Source organism: Alternaria arbusti, assembly GCF_024043155.1.
Source record: "Alternaria arbusti strain BMP 1465 chromosome Unknown scaffold_2, whole genome shotgun sequence".
NCBI lineage: Eukaryota > Fungi > Ascomycota > Dothideomycetes > Pleosporales > Pleosporaceae > Alternaria > Alternaria arbusti.
Genome location: NW_026249942.1, coordinates 2,199,138 through 2,219,410, shown reverse-complemented (window position 1 = coordinate 2,219,410; position 20,273 = coordinate 2,199,138). Strand labels below are relative to the sequence as shown.

General features: G+C 52.0%; 6 protein-coding genes across 6 annotated transcripts; 4 read left to right on the top strand and 2 right to left on the bottom strand.

The window, feature by feature from the left end:
• Positions 1–143: 143 nt before the first annotated feature.
• Positions 144–1,079, top strand: J4E86_002343 (uncharacterized protein; the record flags this gene model as incomplete). Its single annotated transcript, XM_051442903.1, has 3 exons — positions 144–287; positions 345–620; positions 675–1,079. The coding sequence occupies 3 exons, from the start codon at positions 144–146 to the stop codon at positions 1,077–1,079; spliced, it is 825 nt and encodes a 274-aa protein (XP_051306491.1).
• An 882-nt stretch (positions 1,080–1,961) lies between these two features.
• J4E86_002342 (uncharacterized protein) lies at positions 1,962–4,091 on the top strand (the record flags this gene model as incomplete). Its single annotated transcript, XM_051442902.1, has 1 exon — positions 1,962–4,091. The coding sequence occupies one exon, from the start codon at positions 1,962–1,964 to the stop codon at positions 4,089–4,091; it is 2,130 nt and encodes a 709-aa protein (XP_051306490.1).
• Positions 4,092–6,562: 2,471 nt separating this feature from the next.
• On the top strand, positions 6,563–7,372 carry J4E86_002341 (uncharacterized protein; the record flags this gene model as incomplete). The annotated part of the gene is made up of 2 exons (XM_051442901.1): positions 6,563–6,710; positions 6,762–7,372. 2 exons carry the CDS (start codon positions 6,563–6,565, stop codon positions 7,370–7,372), a joined length of 759 nt encoding a protein of 252 aa, XP_051306489.1.
• A 70-nt stretch (positions 7,373–7,442) lies between these two features.
• Positions 7,443–8,339, bottom strand: J4E86_002340 (uncharacterized protein; the record flags this gene model as incomplete). The annotated part of the gene is made up of 2 exons (XM_051442900.1): positions 7,443–8,212; positions 8,261–8,339. 2 exons carry the CDS (start codon positions 8,337–8,339, stop codon positions 7,443–7,445), a joined length of 849 nt encoding a protein of 282 aa, XP_051306488.1.
• Positions 8,340–8,725: 386 nt separating this feature from the next.
• On the bottom strand, positions 8,726–9,232 carry SMD3 (small nuclear ribonucleoprotein Sm D3; the record flags this gene model as incomplete). The annotated part of the gene is made up of 4 exons (XM_051442899.1): positions 8,726–8,837; positions 8,886–9,015; positions 9,068–9,128; positions 9,185–9,232. 4 exons carry the CDS (start codon positions 9,230–9,232, stop codon positions 8,726–8,728), a joined length of 351 nt encoding a protein of 116 aa, XP_051306487.1.
• Positions 9,233–18,268: 9,036 nt separating this feature from the next.
• On the top strand, positions 18,269–19,900 carry J4E86_002338 (uncharacterized protein; the record flags this gene model as incomplete). The annotated part of the gene is made up of 4 exons (XM_051442898.1): positions 18,269–18,403; positions 18,506–18,815; positions 18,862–19,404; positions 19,452–19,900. The coding sequence occupies 4 exons, from the start codon at positions 18,269–18,271 to the stop codon at positions 19,898–19,900; spliced, it is 1,437 nt and encodes a 478-aa protein (XP_051306486.1).
• Between the last annotated feature and the right edge of the window lie 373 nt (positions 19,901–20,273).

The window sequence follows — 20,273 nt, the reverse complement described above, 5'->3', positions numbered from 1 at the left end:
GAGGTGTTTACACTTCATCCCCAGCCATCCCGACGCCTGGCCAGCTCGTCAACCCTCCCCCACAAAACACCTCGTCGACCGCAGCCCCATCTCCCACACGCGCCCATCCGCTGTCTGCTGCTGTCGCATCGCATTGAGGCGCCATGTCGGTCAAATTCGAGAAGGAGACGACGACCAAGGCGACGGCCGCCGTTGCCGACGCTGCCAGCAAAGTCAAGGATGGCGACCTCATGCACGAGCTCGGCCAGGCCCTCACCAAAGGCGGCGGTCCCAATGGATATCTCGCTGTGAGTCTTGTGCGACAAAACATGTGACGAGCCCTTCACTGACGGCACGCGCGCCAGGCCTACCTGAAGCAGCTGCAGAGCAACCCATTGCGCACCAAGATGCTGACATCGGGCACCCTCTCTGGGCTCCAAGAGTTCCTCGCATCGTGGATCGCCCATGACAGGAGCAAGTCGGGCCACTACTTCACCTCGCGTGTTCCCAAGATGGCCATCTACGGTGCCTTGATCAGCGCGCCCCTTGGACACGTCCTGATTAGCGCTCTCCAGAAGGTCTTCCAGGGGCGCAAGAGCTTGAAGGCCAAGGTCCTGCAGATTCTCTTCAGCAACTTGATCGTGAGTCCTGACCCGAAAGGCCGTCAATCGTCAGCACGTCGCTAACAGTCGCAGATCTCGCCCATCCAGAATAGCGTCTACCTCGTCTCCATGGCCCTTATCGCGGGCGCTCGCACCTTCCACCAAGTCAAGGCGACCGTCAGGGCCGGTTTCTGGCCTGTCATGAAGGTCAGCTGGATCGTCTCGCCCATCTCGCTGGCATTCGCCCAGCAGTTCCTGCCCGAGACCACCTGGGTGCCTTTCTTCAACATTGTCGGTTTCATCATCGGCACCTACATCAATGCGCACACCAAGAAGAAGAGGTTAGCCGCTCTCAGGCGAAAGCACTACGGCGACGGCAGCGGAAGGAGTGTGGGTCCTAGTTCGCGCCCTGGCTCGCGCCCTGGATCGCGTCCTGGCTCCGTCAGCGGAAGGCCCGTCGACGAGTACGGTCGTCCCGACGACCGCCCACGCTACTAAATGTCAGGGCTGGTAATGACAGCGCGATAGTCCGGATTCCTGTTCGCTGTTATATACCGATCAGCCGTGGCAACCCCAGCGGCTAAGAATGAGGCATCACCCGTCTTTGTTCATGTGTTACGACAAACTCGGGGAACGATATTCGGCTACCAGTCAGGCGCTTCACCATCTAGTGCGCTTTCATTTTCGCTCCCCTTTACGTGCTCTGTATATCCCATCTGTTTTCCTGCTCGATCATTGGAGCCGCGACTGGCGTTCGTTGCGCTCTTCGCTAAATAAATACTACTATTTACACCTAGCCTTCGACCCGTGTCACCTCCATCATGTTGTCCTCGCATCTAATCCCCACAAGGCATGTCTCCGTTAGTACTGACACTTGTTAGGCTGAGTGAGAAGCGGCGCCGAAAGCCGCCCACCTACCAGCGCCAGCACATCCGTTCCAGCAGCCAGTGTTTTGCAACCTTGCGTTACGTTCGCCTATACGGTACCACGCGACCTTGGCCCATGGGCATGGCGCGCAGCTGTTAGATCAAAGAAAACCTTCGGGTTTTCAGTATCGACCCAATGGTATACCACTTGGCTCGTAGCTCAACGAATCCCGACCCAGATTTTTGGCTTACCCATGACAAACAATACGTGATGGCGTTTGCATCACGTTCGCATCAACCATGATTCGTGGTCCATGCTGACTCTCCGAACGGAGAAGCTGCCGCCAACGACTACGTCGCGCCGGCTGGAAGCAGCCATCATCCGCTTCGGCCTCCCACTCGACCCAACTATAAAACAGCAATGGAACTACCCTCCCGCAGAGGTTCGATCAATTCTTGATCCTTTTGACCTTTTGCTAAGACTCTCGAACCTTCACATCACTCTCACTACTCAATGACGCTCGGTTCTCCCGATCAATATGCGTTGTTGCCGTATGGTGATCATTTCTTTGGCGGAGCAGCGCTTGCTCGATCAAAGTCCTACCCCTCTGATTCAGAATCAGATTTCTACATCCCTTTCGAGCCTAATGATTATCGTCCACCGCTATCGAACGTCGCTATCCGACTTCAAGATCCCTTCCTAAGGTGCGACAGGAATCTTGGGTGGAACATTGATTGGGCAGTTGCATTCATCGTTGATCGACTGGAACAGAATTGGGCTGACGCAGCCGAGAAATTAAAGAACGTACGGATACGGGCTGCGACACTTGAAAGGGACGGGCTAGTCCAGGAGATCCCATATCGTATCTTCAACAAGCTCGATGAAGTACTCTTTGCCGGTCATCTGAAAAATGCAGTCTTCCTCGATTTTGACACCCTGGGTACCGACGTCTCAGGCGCCACCTACACGCACAGACTAGGACAAAATCCTGAGGTCAAGCGTATCTCTATCGTCTTGAATCTGGACGCGCTCGAATGCGCCAAGGCGAAAGACATCGTCGCTGTTCTGATCCATCACATGATACACGCATACCTTCTGGTCGCTTGCGGCTCACAGAAAGAAGACGAGGTGGACTATGGACGCTTGGATCATGGCGTGCAGTTTGGTAAGATCATGTTTACCATTAAGAAGCTCTCAGCTGTGCATGGGAGAGAGTTGTCGCCTCTCAACTATGGGCATGGCTCTTCCAACGTTCGCTACATTGCCGAGGAATACTACAGTCCAAGAAGGAGAGAAGTAGTTGAGCGTGAGGACCGGGAGCGATGGTATTGCAGCCACTGCCATAGCATCGTGCAGGGGCCATCCGAGAGCGAAGTGCAGAAGTGGTACGGGAAGGTTTGCAAGCCGCTTTTCGACCAGACCAAGTGCGTCCGCGAGCCGGAAGTCCAAACGTACAACGAGCGGCGTCATGAGCTCGAGACGAAACACCGCGCACGTCTTAGACCTTCTGCAAAGTCGGTCGAGTTCATGTACAAAGACAAGCCCGTCCTCGTTGATGGAGATAAGATTGAAGAGTTTCTGAGCGTGGTGAGGGCATTCGAAAAGGCGGGTAGCCGCTTTCTGAAGGTACACAAGGAAGTTTCTGAAGACACCTTCGTCCGCTTCCTGGAGTTTCTGCACACTGGCTCCTACCGGCCTGACCCACGCCCATTCGCCGCCGCAGCAGCCGGTCTTGGTATCGAACGTCGAGGGCCACCCATCATCAAACCCCAAGCAACGACCAGTGAAGCCTGCGTTCTAACTGACGTAAAGTTTGCCAAGCTCGGCACATTGATGGGCTTCGAAGACTGTAAAAGTTATGCTCTCGATCGGATGAACGCCTATGGCATCCTCAACGAAGACCCCGTAGCCGTCCTCAACGAAATCTATACAGGTTACGAGCCGGACTCTGATCTGAAGGACTGGGCGCGAAAGTTCCTCGTCCGAGCGCCAAATACTCCGAACCCAGAGTACCACACTACGTCGATCAGCCTCACCACCATTGAACCGCCCAATCTTATCAAGCTTGAGAGTCAGCAGAGCTCCCATCGTATGCGCTTTCTCGATGCGATCGAATCCAGTGGAGCACTGGAGAACGACGTCAACAAAGCTCGTGCCGAACTCAAAGCTGCCGGTTGGTACAGCTGGTCTACATTCCTACCGCATGAACCACCCAGGCTGCTCACCGAGCGCTCCATGAGCTACTCCGCCCACCCACTGGCCCTTGGTCGACGCTCCCCTCTTCTCCTCGGCCGCGCATCCACACCAGACCCCTGGCGCAGCGTCCACGACCTCACCGACCGACTCTCATCCCTAGACATCGACCGTCTGCGTGATTTGGAGCGCGAGAAGGAGCGCGACCGTGAGCGAGTGGAGAAGTTGAGAGACTATGAACGGGCCAAGTACAGTGACATAGAGCATGAGAAACTCAGGAAGCTGCGTCGAGAGAAGGAGCGTGAATTGGAGAGGGAGAAGGAAAAAGTGAGGAGGTTGGAACGGGAGAAGGAGAAGGTCAAGGAGACGCATGCGCAGTTGCAGGCTACGGCGGCGATTGAAGCGCTTTTTGGGAGGAGTAGGAATGGGTTTGTTGGGGATTACGAATAAATTGAAGAGGGACGAGTGATGGAAGAACGCTTGGGTGTTGGTCCGATGTTCTGCAATATCTGAAGAGCTCCAGCGTCGTCATGAATTCAATGAAAATGATCTCAGGCTGCATCACGCAAGGTTGCAATAGTGTTCCAGTGATGGCAGATGACCATAACAGAAATGGGTTCATGATTCTGTAGCTAGATTATCTAAGACCCAGCAGAGTCAGCCTTGCAAATGAATGCTATGCCCACTATCCGCCATTTATGAAAACGTTCAGAGCCGTCGGTGTGGAAGCCATCACATCCTATCTCACATTTCAGCATCAATGCGGTGCTGAACTGTCCAAATGAACGGGATGATGCACAGATTAGATGTCCCCCTTCGTAGCTTCTGACAGATTGGTGCGTGAATCCAATAATGCCGATTCCAAAGTTCGATGGTGATCGTGGACAGTAAAATGCACACTGCTCGAGCCTGCGCTGTCTCCTTCCATCAGGTACACGTGTATTAAACCCAGAATAAGTGTTCAAAGTGGCAAAGGCGACAATCGCATCGGTCAAGCTGACAATGTGTCCCCTGATACGTTCTCCACTCGAAGGTATATACGGTAAGACTATCGGGTAGGAATCTAGATATTCCTCCATAGCAGCTATACACCCTTCCACTTTTCTCATCGACCGAATGGAAGGGTTCTCTACCGATGAATGATTGAAGTTCAACTTTTCCCTCCAAACAACGGTGCCGTTCCAGCTCAGCGGAGATTTCGCTCGCGCTTCACGCATGAGGGTGGAGATTTGTCGTGTGGTGGTAGGGGCTGTATGAGGAGAGAAACTGACAAGTTCTTCAGTGTCCAACTCAAAAAGCGTACAGAGAATCCTAAGGAAGCCCCGGATGTCTTCAATCCTGCGTGGTGTCCTGAGTTGGTTCCGCAGGACGTCCAGAAACAGTTCCTCCAGAGATTTATCATAGTCTGGCAGTATCGGATACTTTGAGTCTACCATGTCTGATGCAATTCCCAGAAGAGCGTATACCCTGTCATGAATGAGACTACACTTCGAAGTAGAGAAGGATCGTAATAAAGCTTGTAGACCCATGGCACTTGGTAACGCTGTGGTAACATCCTCGGAATAGCGCATTCGCTGATAGTCGTCCCTATATTGTAACAGGATTCGCCCGGGTGTTTTCCAAATGTTAGGGTATTCTGGCTTACAACGCGATGAGAGTTGAGCCATGGTCCAGACAACTGAACGGAGAGCCTGCGTTGTCGAACGGTAGCTACTCCACCACACATGTAAATGCAACGGCAGAAGGAATTCTTGTATAATCCACACGCGTGACCAGTATGGCCGATTCAGAAGATCTGCGAGTGCCAGAAGTCTACTATCATTGACGGACTCAATGGAACGTTGTGGGGCAGACACGGCTGAGTAGGCAAGTTTTGAATTGCTACCCATTTCACCTAACCACGCGATAGTAGATGTGGCGGTAGAGAACAACGCGCGCATTTGGCCGACTTGATGATTGCGCTCATGTATGTCATTTTGGTTGATGCCTTGCAGTTTCAGTCAGCTAACCGACATTTGTCTTCTGTCATGCCGCATCTAGCACATACACAACGCATCGATCCATAGTCGACTTCCGCGTCCTTCATCCCAGACTCGAAAGCGATAGAGGAAGTTGCGGAGATTCTTGCCGACCTGAACGACGTTCCCGCAGCATTGAATCTCGTCTTGTCCGCCACCTTGATCCCAAGTATACGACAAAGCGATGAACGAAGGAGACTCGTCAAGATCAGCATGCGTGAGCTCGCAGCGGATTTGCTCTTCCGGGTCACCAGGTGCTACAGTGAGGAGACGGATGGTCTTTTTGCTTCGATCCAGCTGCGTGTAGCTCAAGGCTGCCATCTTCGCTCCTGCTCTTACGTGCAATGATATTGTATCGCAGTAAGCTCGAATCGCTCACCCGGCGATTGTACAGTGGAGGATACAGGAAGCTGATATTTCTACTAGGTTGATAGGATTCGTGTTTGTGATATCTGAGAGATGTGAGACGGAAGAGCGAGGCAACAACGATCCGGCTGACACTCAGCCTGGGCGTTCAGTTGGAGAAAGCATCGCTGCACAGCCTCTGCTGTGTGGAGGCTGAGCTCTCCAATCTTCTGACTGCTTGCTCTGCCGTATAGGAACTAGCAGTTGGCAAACCAGAGGGGTGCGTGAAATTACTGGAGGAATAAGGTAGATCTCGATCGTCTGTGGCTTGCAATACGATTACAGGAAGTCGCGACTGTCGGTCGTCCTAGGACGGAAGCGCCCCGCATCATGCCCGCAAACCCCGCACAGCATTCTACGTATACACGATTACATACCCGTACTAATGACGGCACGCCCAAGCATTGCGTTTCACATTTGTTCATGCGTGGCTGCTACTAGTAATTCTCGGTCCTTTCTCGAAAGCACATAACCTTTAACTTTCACATCACCAACGTCATGACGACTAGTCAAGAAATCAACAACGCGCGCTTCAGCAAGGAAGCACTAGAATGGGATTCGAATGAGAAGCATGTAGAGTCAACTTCGAAAGCACTCGAGGCCATCAAGCGCTATGTGCCCGCATTCAAAGATGGAAGTAACAAAGGTATCATCATGCCGCCATCCCACTACGCTCTTGAACTGACGAGCATCACAGATCTCGACGTCCTAGAAATTGGGTGCGGAACTGGCCTCTTGTCCTTCATGCTAGCTCCACATGTACGCAGTCTCATCGGCGTCGACACCGCAGATGGCATGATTAGCGCCTTCAACACCAAGCTTGCGGATCTTCCCATAGACCACCCAAACCTCTGTTCAGTAAACCACTTCCTAACGAACCCGGACTCGCATGAACTGCAAAGCGCAGCAGCGCTCCTTGCCACCCATCGAGGAGAGACTCCATCGCCACCTTATTCGTACCGATTTGATCTTGTGGTCTCTCACTTGACGCTACATCATATCCCTTCGATGGCGGAGATCCTAGCGACTATGCACAAGTGTTTGAAGCCTGGAGGTGTTGTTGCGTTGACGGACTATGAGGACTTTGGACCGGAGGCTATACCGTTTCATCCGGTGAGTAAGAGGCCGGGCGTAGAGAGGCACGGAATTAAGAAAAGCGAGATGGAAGAGTTGTTGTTAGGAACGGGGTTTAATGAGGTGAGGGTCGATGAAGCCTTTGTCCTGCAAAAGGAGGTTGATGCTGAGGATGGGAAGCCAGCGAGAGAGATGGATTTCCCGTTTTTGCTGTGTTTCGGCGTGAAGAGTTGAAGTAGTCGCTGGCAGGTAGGCATTTACGATAGTGCTCGGCAGTGTCTGTGGAAGTCCAGATCTATCCATATCATAGATCTTTCAACAGGTCGTTCACTGCCTTTGCAGCGAAACGTTTTCGTTCGGCCTCTTCCATGCCCTCGCCCATCTCCTTGATCGCAACCATCTTTTGCATCATGACCTCCAGGTCTTCGACCTCTTTGTCTCCAGGTTCCGGGCCTTCGTCGTCGTCGAGCCCGGCTAGCGCACCTTTCATGCCAAACAGCTCCATGTTCATCTCCGCCTCTTCTGCCGCAAAGCTGCCTTCAAAACCGTCGTCATCCTCGCCTAAGCCCAACCCCGCCATGCTTTCCCATTCCCCAGCCTCAAGCGCTTCCCGTACTCTGTGTATTCCTGTCGCCTCGCCAAACTCGTTCTTGCCCTTCTTTTCCGAGTCGATGTATTCGAAACCGTAGTCCATGGCGAGTTCTTCCCAGTCCTCATTGCTCTTCTCAAGGTAAGGTGTTATGGATTGCGGCATCGCGACAGCCAAACAAACCATGTCACCACCGTATCCACAAGCACGCTCGATCACGTCGGAAACCGCCTGCATGGTCTCTTTGATCACTTCTAAGTCTCTTGCTTCGACCGGCTTCTTGAAGCAGTATATCCACGCACCGAGCGCAGTGACGACCTCGCGAGCTTCGGGCTTGGTGAATTCGGTGCGCCATTCCGCGACGTTGCTGAGCTCATCGACCCATATGGGAAGATTCGCGGTGTAGTATTTGGTCTCGAGACGCCATTCGTGGGTAAGGCCGGCCGTGGTTTCGGAGGTTTGCTCTGGGGCGGACCCTGTGAGTTCTAAGCCGAGTCAGTAGATGCGCGCAATGCAGAGGGTGTATCAAGTACCCTTCAGCAGTGGAAGTACACCTGCTCCCGGCGCACCGATAGCGAGGATGCGCCGTGGGTTCTTGATCTCCATGTCCATGTTGTGTTGGTTGAAAAAATGTCGAGTTGCGGAGTTCTCGGGGGTCTCGCCTTTGGACGTGGGGTAGGCGCCCGCCTGTCGCAGGGACTATCAGACATTCGCGACTACGCCCGGTTGCGTTTTCACTTCATATGCCGCCGTTCATTCTTTCAGCACGCGCTACTCTTGGTGACGTGGAAATATGCATTCATCCCATTCAAAGGTATCATCAAATTTGTGGCTATCCCAATTTTCAGCGTATGTCCAGCAAGAACGATCTGGTTGCATACCTGTCCTTCCCTCCATTGTCTAGTCCTGGCACCAAATGGCGCGTCCTCGCTGCTGCTTCGCTTCCGGTAGCATGCTCTCTGCTTATGTTGTCTTTTCGCCCGTAACTTTCGGCTCGTTCAGCGACCACCGCCGCGAGTGCTGGCCCTGGCCCTGTTGACTGTGGCCCTTCCACGCGCAAGACCGACACCGCGGCCCCTTGTGCCTCTCGATCGGAACATGGGTGCGTTCCTGTGACCTGTCAGTGCCTGTCTCCTTCCAATAAGACATAAGTCTTACCTCAACATGTCTGGGACGATGAAGTATCGCACATGGCTTCCTCGAATGTATACTTGTTCGAGATGTGAGACGCGGCCGTCGCGGGCGGTTACAGTGATGTCCTTCAGCTGTACGTTCATGTTGTCCTCGGCTGTAGCTGGTTAGCATAACGCCTAAAAGCTAAGAGATATATGGGGACGAACCTTCAATCAGCTTGCCGCGATAGACTTCGCCAGATGTGATTTCAAGCGTGACAATGTGACCCTGGGACCTGTTAGCGCAGGCTCATGTACTGTTAGAGTAATTGACGGTGAACGTACTGCTGCCTCGTTGAGGAGCTTGATTGGGATGCCGATAGTGCTCGTCATTTTGGTTGTATCGATTCTCGTCCAATTTGACTGGTGTTACTAGTTGAGTCCTTCGCGCGTTCGAAGCCGTAGGATGGTGGTAGATCGCAATAAGTGAAGACTTCGTGTCGTGGTCGCAAATCGCACTCGGGGCGCGATTGTGTCTCGTGAGTTTCGTCGCTTCTCGGTACGCAGGGTTCTTCGGTAACAGTGCACGGCGCAGGCCTGGGTGTCGTAGGTGCAGAGCGCGTGCGCGGTGCTAATATCGCTGTCTACAGAAAGTTGAGGTTGAGCTTGGACCATGTCTTAGTCATCATGCCATCCCTCTCTGCTGCCTGCTCCTCATCAAGAACTCGATGTCTGTTCAAGCTACACCCTATCAAGTTGCGTCCACCTCATATAGCACGTTGTCATGCGTTTCAATATGCATTCCTCATGTCTATGATACCAGATTCTCTCCTCTCCATGACATAGCCGTACGCTCCACCGCAGCGCAGCGAAAACTGCCGGAGCTCTGTTGAACACTAATACCACTCTGTATCTTCGATTGAATAAACGTATAAGCAGGCTAAGCGGAGTTCGCTGGTACTGATTGCAGCGGTCGGTCTCGAGAGTTGCTCGGAACGACATCGGAACCGTCGGAAATAACATCTCTGGAAAAGCAACGCGCAACAAGCGCGTCACCATCCAGTTCCACCATCGCAATCATACCACGCTGCATCCCAAATGAACATCTCGGGCACTTTAAATGTCTTCCGGCTGATTTGGAATCCGACTCTTTGTCTCCCGCAGCATACAGTCTCGACATTCAATCATCTACCCATTCCCCTATCGAAAGCCTTTAGGAAGGATGGGCTCAACGAGCAGAAAGAGGTAGACATCCAAGCTGTCGTGCTCGACAAAGACAATTGCTTTGCTGTCCCACATACCGATGAGATTCACAAGCCATATGAAGTACTACTACGCGCCTTTCCCGACCCAGAACGTTACTAATCACCATTTTAGGATCATTTCCAGCGCCTGCGACGCGCTTATCCAGGCTCAAAACTCTTGATAGTGTCTAACACAGCTGGCACATCATCCGATAAAAATTATGCCCAGGCCGATGTCTTGGAGGCCAACACCGGTGTCAAAGTGTTGCGACATACCACCAAGAAGCCTGGCTGTAAGGAAGAGGTGATGGCTTACTTCAGGGCGCATCCGGATTCTGGTGTGACTAGACCAGATCAAATTGCAATAGTAGGAGATCGCCTGTCTACGGACGTCATGATGGCAAACCTCATGGGTGGATATGGGGTATGGGTCAGAGATGGAGTACAGGGACGGGGTTTTGTAAGTGCTTCAGCTCAGAGAGCGCATCCCGAATAGTGACTTAATCGAGTCGCAAATAATGTCTCTGAGGCTAACGATCCCATAGTTTGCGAGAGTTGAGGATAGGCTGCAGAGCTTCCTCTTCAGGAGAGGATACGCTGCGCCTGATCCTAGCCGGAATCAGTTCGAGTAATACATGAGGTAGCACGGCCGTATCGAGCAGAAAGAATGCGTATGTGCTTACTTGACGGATATCCAGATCCGAGCGGCAAACCACTATTTCTTCTGCTGAATTCTATGGTGGAGTTTCTTTCGTTCTGCATCACTACGAGATACACATGAAAGCCTAGCGATGATTTTGAATATGGCCTGTCATTGGAGTCTTTCCGCTTCTATTGCGCGACATATGCAGATTTTCGGAGGCTTACTGTGAGGTCGCGACCCAAGCAACGATTGGTGGGTTTTTCCCTTGCAAGCGGCACACTTCCTAACCACAAACCTTAAACGATGCTGTAGTGAGCATCCTTCACTAGCCTTCGCCAACGTCGACAGAAAAGCCTATTTAGAAGAACCAATCCTACGCTTGATATGTAAGTCCCTGCGTGCTCGGCTGGCCCCGCACGCGAATCCTACGGAGGGCCTAACCTTAGACCTTCCCCATCTGAGTTCACCTCCGTCCAGGCTCGACACTCCGTCAACGTCAACGCCCAGGGCAGATAGATAAGTAGTACTGTCTCGATACTACCTAGGTATCTACTACAACGTGCATCTAGCTCCAGCAGACTTGCTACGCAGGATCGAGCCGCATGTCGATAACCTCACCTGTCTTTTCTAGGCCATGCTGCATGTCAGCATGAACGGCACTCCACCGGAATGCATTGCATGCCGGTCTATGTCACTTCAACTTACGCCCCAGAACTTTAGCCTGCGATGAGGATAGCCTAGTCCAATACTTCGAACCGGACGACAAAGAATACGCCTTACGCCCTGACGACCTAATAGAAGCGTGTGTTCGAAGATGAAGGAATTGCTATAAAAACGGCTCTTCTTCATCTCGAACAGCTCCTTCTCATCCCCATTCATTTTTCTAATACGCAACAGACCCTTCCTAAATTAAAAGGGCTATATACCGTACGCCGGTCCTCAGCGATCTTCATCAAGTATGTCATAGTAACGAGACCCTTCCTTTAGCACGATCTACGATACATAAACTTCGATGATATACGCTCACCTTTACGATGGCTAATTTGACTTAGAACGCAGCCGCCAACATGGTCACCCACACCACTATTCTCCGCGCAATCATCAGCTTCGGTCTCTTCGCTGCGCCAACAGTTGCCGCTCCAGCAGCAGTTGCCGATCCTGTAGCCCTTGCCGCTCCTGCACCCCTTGCCGAACCCGCCACTGCCGCAGCAGCAGCAGGTGAATACTTAGGGGTAAATTCTCCCATGTAAACAATCTTGGTGAGACAGACACTAACTTCGGACATCGATGATTTAGGGCATTAACATGGACGCCTACTGTATAAAGGAGATTGGACCTCAATGGAGAGCTCTTCGATTTGACAGTACATGCAACGGATGGAAGTGCTGGGATGCGTACACTAATTTTCAGACGGGTATCAACACACCTCGGGCATGCGTTAATCAATATGGTGCTGGAGTGTATGCTCGGTGCAATGGGGATGCGCTCAGTTGGGGCTGCTACAAGGCATAGACGGACATATACAAATCCACATTCTTCCTCTCGTTTGTGGTTGACATGTCGCTTTCGAGTTGATGGCTTTACGTTCCACTGTTTCATGGTCCAGCTTCAATGAGGACTTTGCAAGGTCTTTCGGATGCCAAAACACATCCATTCTTACGCGTTGTGTATTGGTTACTTGGCGAGTCTTCATTCGCAGCCTTCATCCTGGACAGGATGTGCGCGGACTAATGGAAGGGATTCGGATTAGGGCGGGGTACGTAAGGGGATCGGAAAGACTTAATAGGTGATGCGGACCAATAATGGTAGCTGTATAACGTCCGAATTTGGAACACGATATGCTCCAAGGTCGAGAGCCTTGCCACATATGTTTGCGTCTGCTTATCACTACTTCGGCTACACCAAGCTGCGCCGCATAGTAGCATAGACGATTTTAGACCCACCCCCTTCCCCTCCCTTCCAACCTCTAGCGTACAAGTAAGATCATTTGGTCGACAGTCGTGACGTGGCTAGTAATCAATATGCCTGGACGATCTACATGAAGGCGCATGTTCGAAGCAGGAGCAAACCACTATAAGGACTACTCTTCTTCACCTCGAATACCTAGGTAGCTCCCCTCCATAGTCACCCACTCACAGAGCACACAGCGACCATCTCACAAATTTCAAGACCCAGTCACGATCTACCTGTTCGCATCAGTCTTCATCAGATACCTAGGTATGTGGCAGTAGCGAGATCTTTCCTTTCCCCAAACTGAGACATAGAAACCTATCTCTCCAATTACTAACTTCCACTCGTCTGTGTACAGGGAACAATATGGTTACCCACACTACAGTTCTCGGTGCCATTATCAGCTTCGGCCTCCTCGCCGGGCCAGCATCTGGCGCCCCAGCAGCGCTCGTCGCGCCAGCAGCTGCTGCAGCGGCAGCTGGCCAGAGACTCGGCGGCATAGACATGCCCCGGGCCTGCCGTGAGCAGTATGGTTTGCCTTTGACTGCTACACACAGCCTTGGAAATTCATGCAACGACTGGCGATGCTCAGGTGGAGCCCTCAACGTCGGTATAGTCTTGAATGTCGACACTCCTGCAGCATGTACGAGGCAGTACGGCAGCAACGTGTATGCTTGGTGTGATGGTGGATGGGACAAGTGGTCTTGCTATAGGGTATAGACGGACAGGAGGTTAACATCAAATTGAGAAATGAAGCCCTCCTATCGTGCTTGATTCATATATCGCAATCGGATCGATGCTTTCATATATCACTGCTTCGTGATATGTATGTAGGAAGGATTGTGATAATTTGCAAAGCCTGTCGGATGTTTCAGTACGTGCGTTCTAACACCACTCACTTTGATCACTAATATTTGGCTGTCTTATCACCCTCGAACCGGTGAGTTCTTTTCCCATGTCCACTGAATTTATTGATTCCAGAGGACCCAGCCGAAAGTAAGACTTTGCATGATACGCAGTCCGATAGTCAAAACCGGTCCTCGATGAGATGCTGGTGAGCCATCGTGCAGGCTATCGCGTCTGGATTTATCAGCGAGAAACAAGAAGCCGACTGTCGCGAAGCCAAACGCGAGAATGTTGACTGCTGGATCACAGATGCTAATATGAGGACAAGAAATTTCTTTACGCAAAGTTGAGCAGGTCATCAAGGACTGTCTCCGCACGTGAAGTAAATAGTGTATGCACGAGTGCATGATCGTATGTATGGATTGAGTTGAGGGCGGGCGGGGTTGCGGCCCGCGGGGCATCGCCCGCCGACACGGCTGGTGGCGGCTTCCCCCTCGACGGCCTGTATCGGATCTCTGATTCTGCCTATTATAACGATTCGCACGTATAAAGATACACGATGGCCTAATACGAGACGAATGTAGCTATGATAGTGATCGCCGTCGCCACTCCTCAAAACTGCGCTGCGCCAAAAGAAGAGCACGCGATCCTGCTAGTTTCACATACCTTTTGGCAGTAACGTTATTCATTGAATGAGGAAGGTACACAAAAAGGTGGTCTAATCAAGATTGTAGCCAGCAAGTATTCCGAGACATGACACGGTTTCTTTCGTCACTGCATGCCCGCCCCCTAGGCTACCGCTCAGCACAGCTACACAGATGCGCAGCAGGCTTTAGAACGATATGCCTCAACACTATGCAAGAATTATTCCTCTATTACTTATCAGCTAAAGTACAGAACCAGTACTTGGGAAACCCACTCGGTGTATTACAAACGGGTACAAACAACTAAGCGCCCATCCCCCAGCACACCTGCATCCGCCCACTCGCTAAGGATTCGACGCGACTCTTCGTCATAAGACCGGCATTGGATTCGCTGACAACGTGGCAATCACACACTGTGTCACAGCATATGCACAAGTCATGCACTGTTACTTTTCAAACATGTGCTGCCCTCATCGGCGTCCGAACCCCTCACTCATGATAACACACGCCTCACGCAGCCTGAGATTACTGGAAACTTGGTGGCCCGAATCCCATCTATTTCTCTAAGTTCAGCTACAGGTTAAGGGAGCGCAGGCAGTCTGTTTTTACCCGGTCGGCCCCGCTTTGGACAGCCTCACAGGCGGCATGCCGCCCTTCTTATACAGACCTCTTGATCCGAATAATAACACCATTCGATTGCTCAGAGTATATCCCGGGGATACTCACGAACCCCTTCGATGTCTACTCTTACATGCAAACCTCCGCGATGGTCTGCCTTACCACGCATTGTCGTATACCTGGTCTCTTGACAATGGCAAACGCAATGTACAATGCAATGGTGTGGACATCGAGATCGGAAAGAATCTTTGGGACTTCCTTCATCGTTTTCGCTCTTGGAACATAGGTGGTGACGCTGCTCTATGGATTGATGCCATTTGTGAGTATGTGTCAATGCGATTAGTTAATAGCGCTAATGTTCGGAGAAAGGTATCAACCAAGATGACATCGAAGAGCGTAATCAACAGATCACCAAAATGCGAGACCTATATTCGACAGCGAAATCAGTCATTGCATGGCTGGGAGAGATAACCCCCGAGGAAACTGTGGCGTATCCGTTTGTACCCGATCGCCATCTTGGTAGCGGATGGACGCACAAGACTATAGCGGATATCCTGCACAAGCCATACTGGGAGCGCATGTGGGTTATTCAAGAAGCGTTATTGCCCCAAGTCCTAGAAGTCTGGCTAGGCGAGTACCGTGCAGATGCAGACGAACTGAGCCGTGTGATGGGAGTGGACCGAATTCGCATGGAGACTCCACATATTCCAGGGTGGAAACTTCTATACTCTCGGAGAGAGTATCGAGCCTACGGAGATCCGAAGATATCCCTACCGTATCTCACCGCCTGGGATTGGCCGCTAGCGTTCGAGCTTCGGTGGTTGATCGAATCGTTCTCCAGGTCGAAGTGTAGCGTTATTCACGACAAGATATATGCACTGCTGGGTCTTGCCTCTCAGAATCCCAGGACCTCGCATCGTCTCATACCCGACTACAACTTATCGACCAAGCAGTTGTTCGTAAGTCTGCTGCAAAACCAATGCGAAAGTGGGGAACCGGATCTGTGGAAAGAGCGCGACTTTCTCAATCTGTTCCGTCGCGTACTGAATCTGGATCGCGAAGACATTGCAAGATATAGTCTTGAGGTGGCACCGGGTACTAGAGATAGCAGCTTTGTACTGGCTCGAGGGCTCGAGGTAACTGCATCGCTACAATTTCTCCACGCTACAGATGTGCTCTACCTTCCGTATCGATATGAGTACTGGTATCATACTAGGAGAGGAGTCCAGCTTTCCTTACCACCAGATGTTCAGAACGCCGTAAGTTGTCTCAATGCAGGGCCGGAACGTACGGGTGCGCTCAACAACTTTCTGAAGTACCGCTGGCTGGGTAGCCGGATGGTGACTTCCAGTGAAGCCGCCGTGGCTTTGTCTCAAAGAGCCTTCATCAATGCGCTTACCCAACAGTCGCGACATCGAGCGACTAGACAAAGCCGAGGCCATCTAAATCTATGTTGCAGCATGGTTGATATAATGTCTTCCGCGATCACCAAGAACACAAAAGACTGCTGGGCCTCGATGCAACGAGTCGCAGAGAAAGGCGACACTGGCGAGGCCACTCACCCCATAACATATCTCTCAGGCCAGCAAATCTTGGCCGAAGGTACAAGACTTGCTGTATTCACCGGCGCAACGGATTTGCACAACGCCCTAGTGTTGGAGGTATATAAGGACTACCATTGCACTCCACCAGAGACACGCTACGAAGTTCAAGGCATTGCTTTCATCTTAGACCATGGAAGTCTGCATAGCTCGGCCCTAAGCAAGAAGATTCGCTTCAAGTACTGCGGTCTCCCGAGTCTAATGGACTTTCATCGAGTGAACGTTCTAGATGAGGCTCAGCTTGGTACGATACTTGGAGATGCTCTCGCAGCAGAGCGTAGTGGGGAATTGAGTGAGCCTGAAACGCTCGATGGTTACGAGATCAGCGTGGGAAGTAAAGCGAACTACTTCGAAACCACCTTGGAACGATATGAGATAACCACCAAAGCAGTGTAATGGGCTACAATGTGGTTTCGTACATGCTTGAGTACCTCGACCCCATTTATTCTAGCGAAAGCAGAATTAGTGCCTTGATTCAGTGACACCGTCCAAAATCCCGAGCTCACCTCGAGCGGAACCTGGAATTTCTTGAGATGCACCGGCGCACACCAAGATTCTGAACGTTTGCTATGCTTTAACGATCCAAACATGAGCGTGTTGGAACGCACAATATTACAAAACTTAAAACCCCATGCGCATATATTGCCCTTATAAGCTGCGGGCGCTGTGCAAATGTATATGCACTTGTAACTGTCGGTCGGATCGAGTGGAGGCGCAGCAGGGTCCTTGAACGCCAGCTTCACATGCCTCAAGAATGTTTGGTACAAAATCCGGTTGCCTGATAATGCCCCGCTCGTTCGTCACTTTATCCGAAGGCACAGCCTCACGCGTTCCCACATTTCATAACAAACAGCCACGGTGTTGGTGTGCAATGAACAATGGCCATGTGGCGTTAACCAATACGTGACTAGGGCGGTGCACCGGCGGGGGCTTAGCAGGTAAGCACGTCAGCTTCGGCTCTTGCCAACATCGCAAGGCATACATTATAACCTGACCTTCCATCTCAACCTTGTCAAATCCTATCTCGAGAATCAGCCTTGTCCGACTTTCTCAATCCTCTGTCACGCAACAGAACCATTACACGCAATAGAAAGATGGGTGTATGTTATCGCCAGCTCCTTAGCTACCCCTCCACCCCACCTTCGTCATAGCTAACCAGGCGAAGCTCGCATCTAAGATGCAGGCGGCTCAGGCTGCATCTGGCTATCCTCCGCCCGGTGGACAAGGCGGCTACGTAAGTCTTCAAGTGAAGGGTGATGTTGGCAATGATTCACTAATGCAACGTAGCCTGGACAGCCACAGTATCAAGCGTATCCAGGTGCCCAAGGTGCCGGTGCTCCCGGGGTAAGCCCAAAGCTCTTTCTTTCTCTTGTCACTTGCTCTGCGTCGTCATCGCCCTTCCCTACCCGCTACTTAAGACTGGGCATTCGCAAGCCTCTTCCCTAGTTCTCCACTTGCTTTTGGCACCAATAAATTATCGCACGCCCGGCATCCACTCTGGACTTTTTCCGCCACACTTCGTTCCTGGACCTAGCCACACATGCCTCTATCAAGCAAGATGTCATCTAGCTATACTGCCTATCAGCCCAACGCCGGGCAGGCGCCAAATCCTTATGCGCAACAACAACAGCCTGGTCCTCCTATGCCTCCGCGTCCTGGTTCGTATGCGCCGCCGCAGTCGCCTTTTGCGCAACCGGCAGCTCCCACCCAATATGGCGCATCTTCACCATATCCACAAGGGCAGTCAGGGTATAGCAGACCCCCTCCACCGCCGCCAGGACAACAGCCTTCATCTCCATATTCTCAATCGTCATTCCCACAGTCCCCACAACCAGGTCAAGCGCCCCCCGCGCAATGGAATCAGCCACAGGTCCCGCCGCCGTATGGACAGCAACCACCACAACAGCCTTACCAGCAGCAAAGCCAATGGGGCCAACCACAGCAACCCGCTTATGGACAGGCGCCGCAGCAATATGGCCAACCTTACGGCCAGCAGCCCGCTTTCCAACCGAATGTTCGTACTAATTTAGATTTTTTCGATTTTCAAACCCACGTATGAGCAAAGGCGCAGAGCTAGTGACTTTCCGCGAAGATCTGTGCAGAGACTAACGTGATATTAGGGTGGACCACCAGGACAGCCTCCGCAGGGCCAGTATGGCGCACCTCCACCACAAGGAGGATATGGCGGCGGCCCGCCCCCTCCCCAACAGGTTCAGGCCGGACCAGCTGAGATCGCGGGCTACAAGCAGCTTCTGCAAGCCTGCATCCAAGAGAAGGGCCTCCAGAACTTCCCGATCTGCCAACATATTGACCAGATTGCTCAACAAGCGCCCGCGAAGATCAATCAAGTCATCTCGCGCTGGAAGATCCAGAAGGAGATTGCCAATGACATTGTTAAACTAGCGCTTTACGACATCGTGCTATACATCGGTAATTTTCTCAGCTCGAGAATCGTGATCAAGCTGACATCCATTAGATGACAGTGGATCCATGCAGTTCGAAGAGGAAGGCAGCCGTATCACAGATTTGCGCCTTATTTTGGACCGAGTCTCGTTCGCTGCAACTCTCTTTGACAACGATGGCATCTCTGTCCGCTGCATGAACACCGATCTCTCGGGAGCTCGCGACCAACAGGGTCGGCCTCTCCAAGATGGCGTCGCGACTGAGGCTCAGGTCGCAGAGATCATGCGTGGCGTCAACTTCAAGGGCCTCACACCCATGGGTACCTCCATGGAGAAGAAGGTCATCAATGAGATAGTACTCCCAAAGGCACGCTCAGGACAGATGCAGAAGCCAGTATTGGTCATTGCCATCACCGACGGGCAGCCTGCAGGTGAGAAGTCAACCTTGATTTTTGATATCATCAGGGACACCTACAGACATCTTCAGTCGACGCCCTACGGCCGTGGTGCAGTCGCTTTTGAGTTTGCTCAGGTAGGAAACGATGTGACTGCTAGGAAATTCCTCAGTCAACTCGATGAGGAACCCGACGTTGGCCCCATGGTTGACTGCACGTCCAGTAAGTCTCATACCATCCAGACTAGACCTGTGCTCACGCAGAATTAGACTTCGAGAACGAACAGGAAGAGATGATGCGCGCAAACCCTCCTGTCGATCTTACACCCGATCTTTGGATCATCAAGCTTCTTCTCGGTGCCATTGATCGAAGCTACGACTCGAAGGACGAGAAGAGCAACCCAGCACCTGGCGGGTACGGCGCACCACCCGGCCAGTATGGCGCACCTCCTCCAGGTTACGGCCAACAGCCACCCCAGGGCTATGGCCAACAGCCGCCGCAAGGCTATGGACAGCAGCCACCCCAGGGTTACGGTGCTCCACCTGGTCAGCATCCGCCCCAAGGATACGGTGCTCCACCCGGCGCACCTCCACAAGGCTACGGTCAACAAGCACCTCCACCAGGTCAGTATGGCCAGCAGCGACCGCCCCAAGGAGGCCCCGGTGGATACCCAGGTCAGCAGCAGTATGGCCAACCGCCACCAGGCGGCAGGTACTAGGAGTTGCCCCATGTAGCTTTTCCCTATGGCGTGAGTACTGGTTCAGATGATGGCACGGCGTGGGACTAGCATAACCCGTAGGTTCTGAGAATCGTCACTGGTGAACGTTCTTCAACGGCTTTACACGATATGTCATTACGACTTTCTTTACTCTGTGAGGAATGAGTATCCTCTATATAAGATACTGTAGGACGTATCTTTCCGCAATAGGCAACCCTACAGACAGTCTAGTACTTGACTAAGAACTTGCTTTATCAAATACACATAACGCGTCGTGTGAAATGATCATCTCCTTTCTATGCCGCAGTTATCATTGTCAAGCAAGCATCGCGATTCGCAACTTCAAGAGGTGGGACATGGAATGTGAAACTAC